A 7,949-nucleotide genomic window follows, 5' to 3' on the forward strand; every position below is an offset into this window, starting at 1 on the left:
AGACCAGAAGAAACAGAGAGACACAGAAAATTTCCAACAAAACAAGTTTATTCTTATGGGTGGGGCCACATCTGGGAGTGGGATGCGCCTGGACTGGAAGCATCCCCCAAGAGGGCAGCTGGAGCTCTGTACTCGCTCGCTCATATTCAGTTGCGCTGTCTCCCAGTTTCTTCCACCCCTATGCTCCCGCACTCCCACCTGGCTCACGTGCTTTGCGCACGCTACCTCTTCCAGGCAAGCCTCTGAGGTCCAAACCACGCGCTTCTGTCACACGCCCCGCCCAATTCCCTCACAACCCTCCCCCTCCCCCCGCCCCTTTCCCATTCTAGTACCCGTAAGCCGTCGGACGCCGCCGCCCGCCAGGTGGCTCTGTGGCGCAATGGATAGCGCATTGGACTTCTAGTGACGAAAGAGCGATTCAAAGGTTGTGGGTTCGAATCCCACCAGAGTCGATTTTATTTTATTTTATTTTTTTCCCTTTCCTCTTTATCCGGCTTTTTCTTAAAGGCTCCCATCCCTTCTCCCCCATCCTATCTGTTTTCCATCTGGTTTCAGTTCCAACCTCAGCCTCCGCTCTGCTCTTCTTTACTTACCTGTCTGCCCCGGGTCTTGGGCCAAGGAGAGCAGGACTTGGGGGGGGGGGCGGGAGACAGAATGGGAGGGAAAGTGGGCGTGGACGCCGAGATAAAGGCAGGCCCCTGGCTCGGGGACACACGGGGATTTAATAACCACTTTATTCCATGCACTAGGGACTGGGGAAGGGACTGGGGCTGGGCCGGGGGCAGAGAGGGTACAATCCTAGACGCAAAGGGGGCAGGGAGAAGGGACAGGAACCAGGGAAATATATATTTATATAGATACTCTAATATAGACCACATCTCACCCGCGCGCTGCGAACGCGCGCCCCGCCGCCCTCCCCAACACCTCCTCACCCCAACGCCCGGGTCCCTCTGCTGCGCTCGGGCTGGAGTCTCTACCCCAACCCCCCAGCCCCCGTCCCCACCCCCACCCCCCCAAAGCTCAGGGCCAAGGTCTCCAGAAAGCGGGCGGCGGGGGCGGCGGGGCCTTGGGCGCCCCGTCTTGTCTGTGAGGCGGCGGCGGCGGCGGCGGCAGCAGTCCGGTGAGGGGGGCCGGCGCGCCGGAATCCCTGGCTCGGGGGGGAGCAGGGGGACGGGGACCATGCGCAGCGCGGGCTAGGGAGGCCCTTGTGCACTGGGGGGCGCTGGTGCAGCGCGGGGCCGGGCGCTGGGGCGGCGGGGTCCAGCGGTGGGCGCGGCGCTTGGGGCCTCGGATCTACCGGTTCCGGCCGGGGCGGCTTGGGGCGCAGGTAACCTTGCAGCGCGGAGAAGAGCTGGGCTCGGGCGGCCGGGCTGGCGTCGTGCGCGAAGGCCGCCAGGCGAAGCAGGCACTCGCGGAAGCCGGACAAGTAGCAGCTGGCGAGCGCCTCGGCGTCCTGGGCTGGGGACCGGGGAACACCTGAAGCCGCGGCAGCGGGTACGGCCGGCGGGAGGACGGGAGGGCAGGGCAGGGGTCCCAGAAGGGGGGGGGGAAGGGGCGGGGCGCAGAGATACCGAGGCCGGACAGGCGCACAGACAGAGTCAGGAAGCCAGATGGACCGACAGAGGGAGAAAATGAGGGGGAGACAGAGACAGACACGCGCGGGTGTTATTATTAACCTCGCCTCGGAGCGGAGCATGCCACACCCCAAGCCCACCGTCCACCACAGGGTCCGCCCCATCTACCCCGGCCCGGGCCCCAGTGAATTCTCCCCTCCCTCCCTCCGCTGCCCCACCCCCGCGCTGTACCCGGGGGCTCCACCCGGCTTCGCTCCCTCAAGTAGCCCACGGCGAACTCCAGTATCTCTGCTTTCTCCAGCTTCGGGTTCCGGAGGTTCTACAGATGGGAGGGGAGGGCGCAGAGACAGAAAGGGGTGGGGAGAGAGGGGGAAAGTGGCAGGGGGAAGAAGGGAGGGGGGATGCGGGAGCTGGGGGTGCCCCTGGATCGCGTTTGTGCGCGGACCACAGAGCGCGCTACCGAATGTGGAGTGGAGATGACCAAGAATGGTCCTGGCCCACCCTGAGACGAAACTGTCCAACCCGAGGAGATGAAACCAACCCACAGTGTGAGGAGCGGATTTGAACAGAAAACCCGGGGAATGAAATTAACCACCTTGCTGGCTATCTCGGAGAGTGTGGGGGAGGAGGAGGGAGAATTTACAGACCCAAAGGTTGAAACTGACCCCCGGGAATGAAATTTACAGAGCCGGGTGTGAAACTTACAGACCCGAGGGGTGGCGATGAAGATCGCGTTCTGAGAGCGAGAGGGGGTCTGGGATGGGATTCGAAGGGTCAGGATGCCTTGGGGCCAGGGTCGCCAAAGCAGCATATGTCCCCACCCAAGTGGGAAGCCCTGAGACAGGAGGACGGAATGCTTGGGAGTCCGATGATGGCGGAAGAACTGACCTGGTCTCGGGTCCGCTCCAGCAGCAGCAGCCTCAGTTCTTCCAGGCTGCGGTTGATGCGGTCCCGGCGCCGCTTCTCCACAAGCGGCTTCAGCATCTGCGACCAGCAGGAAAGGGAGAGCGGGCCGACCCGACCGAGACTCAGCGCGGCCGCGCAGGCGTCGGAATCCCGCCGCTGGGATAGTCCGGCCTCCACCTCTTCCCCAAGACGCCAGAGAACCTAAGGCCGGACCCATTCGATCCCTCTCCGCTCCCCCTCCCAACGCCCCTAGGGTCAATTTCTGTAGCTCGCCTCCTCTCCCGGGTCTTCTGCATTCTCCTCTCTCATTCTTGTCCTCCCTCCTCCCCTCTCTGTGTCTCTCCTCCTCCTCTTTTCTCTCTACGTCTCCGTCTCGTGCAGTCTTTCTCTGTCTCAGTGGAGAACTTTGGGGGCCCTCTTTGCGCCCAGACACGTGGGCCGCAAGGCGGCGGGCTGAGTTGGTGGCCCTGAGTGTAGAAAGGGAGATACCCAGAGCGACCGCGCCCCCTCTTCTCCCACTAACCCGCCTGTGCGGTCACCCTTCTCCGTTGGTTCTAAGATCTTCCACCTGGGCTCGGGCCTCTGGAACCAATGCCCTCCAGACCTTCTCTTACAAGGCTGCATTGGCCCACCTCCGGCTCACAGCCCGCATGGAGCAAGGGCCTATCCTCTCCGCTTTTTGTTTCCACTCTCGTCCCTTATCTCTGTGCTCCTCCTGCTTATTTTACTCGGACTCTGACCCCCGCCCAAGCCCGCCAGGCCACAAGGTGTCAACTGCCATTACCTACGCCCCAGACCTCTGCTTCTGCCGCCCACCCAGTGCCAGCTCTGACGCTAACCCCTTCTCCATACTTCGCAGCTTCCTCCCCAGCTCCTGGCTCCTCGGGTTCCCCGCGCACCTCTCCCCCTTCCAGCCCTGCATCTCCAGCCTCTTCTCTGACTTTCGGTCTCAGGGACCCTGTCCCCTGACCAGCCCAGGGACCTCTGCTTCCTCCTCTCCCGCCTCTCACCTTGGGGCTGTCCCTATTCTCGGCTCGATCCCGGGTGACCATTGCTCCTCCGGACCCTTGTGTGGACCGAGTCCCCGCTCTCCCTGAGCCTTATATCCCGCAGGCTCCCGAGTAGGGGGTGGTAAAGACCCGGACCCGCCCCTTCGGCACCTGGCTCCTGCCCGACTCTACCCTGGGCACGAGGCTCCCGGAAAGGGGAGGAGCACAAGGGGGAGGGGTACGAGTGGAACTGGCCTGGGAGTGTGGGAAATGAGAGGCCAGTGCAGCACCGGCTGTTTAAGGACCATAAGGCTGTATAATGAGGCGGGACCCAGCTGAAGGGAGGAGGTAATTAGGAGAAGAGAGAGTTTGAGTAGTTTGGGGATAGAACTCAGGAGTGGAGTTCAGAGTTCCCCCCCCCGTTCACTATTTCAGCTTTCTTGGGAGCTCACTGTACTCCCCACTAACCCTGAAATCGAAAAGTTAGCATCCCTCAGCCCCTAGGCTGGATCCTATACATCTTTCCCCAAAATTCACCTCCTACTTGAGATAATGAGCCACCTGAGTGTGCTGGCTGGATCCGTTTATTCAACTGGGACTTTGCAGGTGGAAGAGAAGCTCTGTTCAATCTAAGTCAGTCATATTCAGTTCCCCAATATCTGCGTATTCATTGTGCCCACTGGGCACTGGTCTAGGCTGGGACCGATCGTACTGAGATATGGACTGGAGGCCCAGTTTATTCCTGCAAGTTTCAGTAGAAAACGCTTGTGTGTTGTCAAGTAGCTATTTTAGAAGCACAGTGAATTAGGTGCTCTGGGAAAGGGTCATCGTGAGGGACGGCTGGACTGGGGTGGGGGAAGCCTCATGGAAGAGGAAGCAAGGCTTTGAAGCACGGGTGGAGAGATCTTTCCACTTAGAAGTATTTGATTCAAAACTAATTATAGGAGATTCAGGGGTGTGGCTGCCAGGACACCTGATACAAGTGAGCTCGTGTTGCTTGCTCCTGGGGATCCCTCGTGATTATGGGGGGGACAAGGAGAAGGCAGTTTTCTTAAAAAGATAAGAAAGGGAACAAAAAAGGGATCAACACCCACCTCAAACCAAGAGTATGCCACTCTGCAGAATGATGCGTGAGACTTGCAGACTTCAAGACAAAGTGCCTGAGAAGATAAAATCAGAGATTTAACGGGACAGCAAGAATGCCAGGGACAAGGACACAGAATGACACGGTGGCGTTGCAGACCGAGTCAGAAGATAGCTGCGGAGTCAGAGACGGATGGGGCTCCTCCGAGCCCTCCCAGCGCCCGTCCACAGCTTGGTTTTTTCACGGAGCCTGCCTTGCCAAAGTCCGAGCCAGGGGAACACAGACCTTGGGGAGGGCGCTCCCATTTGGAATCAGGGAACCCAGCACATCCCACCTCCCCCTACCTGAGCCAAATGGGAGCGCAGATGTGTGGCCCCAGAACCCCCCGCTGCCCCCCTCCTTGGGAACCTGGGCTGGGCTGAGTTTTTCTCACCTGCACGCGAGGCTCGGGGCCCCCGGCGGCAGTTCGCACCCGGGTGTGGGGCCGCCCCTGGCCATATGGGGCGACTTTATGGCCGGGTGACCGGATCCAGGCGGGAGGAAGGATGGCCTGGCGCTCCACCCATGTCAACTATTGGGACCGTTTCTCTGCGAAGACCCTGGCTATAAAGCCTTCCTGGCCATAAAGCCTCCCTGGCCGTAGTCGCCTCGACTCCTTACAAACTGAGTTGGATCTACCGAAGCTCAACTTTCACTTGCATTGGTGGTTCAGTGGTAGAATTCTCGCCTGCCACGCGGGAGGCCCGGGTTCGATTCCCGGCCAATGCATCATCTGACTTTTCGTCCTTTCTCCAAAGATGTCTTTTCTGATGTATCTGAAAGGCATCTTTAAGATTTCTACCAAATATTAATATTAATACTTAGATTTTTTACTCTGTAGCAGAGTTTGAGGCGCCGGATCCAGCCCCTGATTTCGAACGTCCTCACACTCCCATCCTCCCAGCCTGGGGTTCCGGCTGTCCACACCCCTCCCTCCGCCCCCTGCCCGCACCTCCGCAGGCGTGACCCTGAGAAAGGACCCGGCGCTGGGATCCCTGCCCCGGGGGTCCTCTCAGCCCTCCGCGGGGGAGGGGCGAGGTCCTCCGCCCCTTGAGCTCTAAGGCCCAGTTGCTCTTCTTTCCTTTTCTCTTCCTCGCTCTCTGTTTCTGTTCTCTGGAGCCCGCCTTCTTTCTCTCTAAGTCCACGGTCACGGCCTTTTTGTCCCGCCTTCTATCGGCGTCTCTGTCTCTTGCACATTCTTTCCAGGTATCTTCACAACGGCTACGCTGGGTCTCTCTGGGTCTTCTGTGGTCTCTGTATCTCTGGCTCCGGGTCTCTCCGGCCTCTGCATCCCTTTCCGCGTCTGCGTCTCGATCTCTGGGATCGTGTCTCCAGGACTCTGTCCCCTGCCGGCCCTCTGTGCTCCCACGCTCCGGCCATCCCCTGGGAAGCTCGCTCACACCTCCAGGTTCCTGCCACTCCCCGCCCGCCCCTTCCCGGCCGCTTTGATCCCGCACGCGTCGGGCCGGCGGGCGGCCGGGCTCCAGACAGCTGCCGCGGCCACTTGTGAGCGGGGGCGGGGTGGACCGGGCTCCCGGGCTCCCGGGCTCCCGGGCTCCCGGGCTCCCGGGCTCGGGCGCTGGTTTTCCACCGTCTTCCCCCGCGCTCGCGCCCCTCCTCCGGGCACAGTCTCTGGCTGCTGCCCGGGCTGCCACGGGCCCGCCTCTCTAGTTCGCTGAGTCTGGTCCCTCTCGGTCCCTCTCTCCGGAGCTCGCCCCGGGTCTGGGTCTCTGCCTCTGGATCCTGTCTCCTATCTCTTCCAGCTCCATCTGGGCCTCATCTTCCTGCTTCATCTGGGATAGGCTTGGGGTTTTTCTTTTTCGTCTCTGGATTGTGTCAGTGACTGGGCATGCTCTCTTCTCAACTCTAAGGCGTGACAGTGGCCCCCAGAAGGAAACTCTACAACTGTCTGGGCATCTGTATGTCGGTGTGCACAGCCGCTGTGCTCAGTCACGAAGCCGCTATTTATGGAGGGCCTCTTGTGCACCAAGTGTTGTTAGGCATTGAGGGTGCCTTGGACCTGGGCTCTCCTTACATTTACATTATGGTGGGGGCGGGGAGGAGACAGAAAATAAGTAAGAAAGCAGAAAATCTAAGATGGTTATGAGGGTGGGGCCAGGGACAACTGGTCGTGGCAATGACTTGAGAGTGAAGGGCTGCTTTACTCTGGGTGATCACGTAATAGGGAAGAACCTTTGTGTTCTGTTACAACTTAATCACTAAAGGGATGTTGCCTATAATCTTAAATTACACATAATGGCCTGTCTCTGGGAACCCTGCCTCCCAGGTAATGAGCATTAAGATAAAATACCTTTATTAGCTCACAGGAAACATCCTGACCAGGCCCACCTGTGCAGGAAGGAAGACATTGACACATCCCTTCTGGAGGCTGACCAGAACCAAGAAATGTTTGACTTTACTCCCTCCTTTTTTGGTATAAAAGAAGCTGAATTCTAACTCAGGCAAGATGGTTCTTTGGGACAGAAGTCCCCCATCTTCTTGGTCAGCTGGCTTTCCAAGTAAAGTAGCTATTCCTTGCCCCCAACAACTCATCTCTTGATTTATCGGCTTGTGGCAGTGAGCAGTAGGGGCTTTGACTTGGTGAGCAAGCCTCGCTGCTGCTCACGGCCAGCTGACCCTGGTTGAGGAATTCTCGGGTAAGGCCCTAGCAGCTGCCAGGACCACTCGTCCTGAGGATCTGCCCTTCAAAATTCCCCAAAGCAGCACCGACTGCCCCAGCACTTGGCAGGCAGAGCAAGGAATCCACGTTTGGGAGCTAACGGGCTCTATACTGTAGGGTAAGTCACTCCGGTGTGTACAGCGGGAAACTTTATTTCCTCTATATTTGGGCGGTTTTGTCTGGAATAAGCCAATTTGTTTTGTATTTGAGTGGGGGTGCCTTGTTGGAGAGAGGAAAGAGTTGTTGAACTTTTACCTAATTTGTGAACCGGTTCGTTTGTTTCTTTGGATGCTAGCCTTTGTGTGTGCCATTTGTGTTTTGTTTGTCCGCATTTCTGTATTTAAAAATGGGGAAATGTTTCAACTATCCCTAAAGAAAGTTCTCTGAGGCATGTTTTGATAAATGATCGGATTACAGCCAAGAACCCATGAGTGGGACGAATATGTTTTATTGAAACAATGTGTGGCCACAGTACCTGTTAGGATCTCCAGAAGGGGTTTAGGCACGGTTATCTTGGGACCCTGTGCACCATGTACTGCTACCCTTGCTGTGTTAATTATGTCATTTGTGGTCTCCTGTGTCGTTGGTATATGTAAAATCCCAAGACCAAACTTGAGGATTTATTTAGGATTTTCTGTTGTCCCTTGGGTTTTTCATTTCATTTTGTTTGGTACTGT

The 7,949-nt window shown here is 58.0% G+C and overlaps 1 protein-coding gene and 2 non-coding genes across 3 annotated transcripts; 2 read left to right on the plus strand and 1 right to left on the minus strand.

Moving 5' to 3' along the window:
* The first annotated feature begins 365 nt into the window (after positions 1 to 365).
* Positions 366 to 452, plus strand: TRNAR-UCU (transfer RNA arginine (anticodon UCU)). The gene is given in 2 exon segments: positions 366 to 402; positions 417 to 452. It is a non-coding gene; the product is annotated as a tRNA-Arg (tRNA).
* Positions 453 to 1,017: 565 nt separating this feature from the next.
* HES7 (hes family bHLH transcription factor 7) lies at positions 1,018 to 2,745 on the minus strand. The gene is given in 4 exon segments (XM_027130270.1): positions 1,018 to 1,158; positions 1,160 to 1,496; positions 1,811 to 1,893; positions 2,463 to 2,745. Coding segments are annotated over 4 exon segments (654 nt in total). The 5' UTR covers positions 2,559 to 2,745; the 3' UTR covers positions 1,018 to 1,020.
* Positions 2,746 to 5,250: 2,505 nt separating this feature from the next.
* Positions 5,251 to 5,321, plus strand: TRNAG-GCC (transfer RNA glycine (anticodon GCC)). Its single transcript has one exon. It is a non-coding gene; the product is annotated as a tRNA-Gly (tRNA).
* The last annotated feature ends 2,628 nt before the right edge of the window (positions 5,322 to 7,949 follow it).

The sequence above is a fragment of the Aethalodelphis obliquidens genome, unplaced genomic scaffold (genome assembly GCF_003676395.1).
Source record: "Aethalodelphis obliquidens isolate GAN/ISIS:26980383/991018 unplaced genomic scaffold, ASM367639v1 scaffold38, whole genome shotgun sequence".
NCBI classification, from domain to species: Eukaryota; Metazoa; Chordata; class Mammalia; order Artiodactyla; family Delphinidae; genus Aethalodelphis; species Aethalodelphis obliquidens.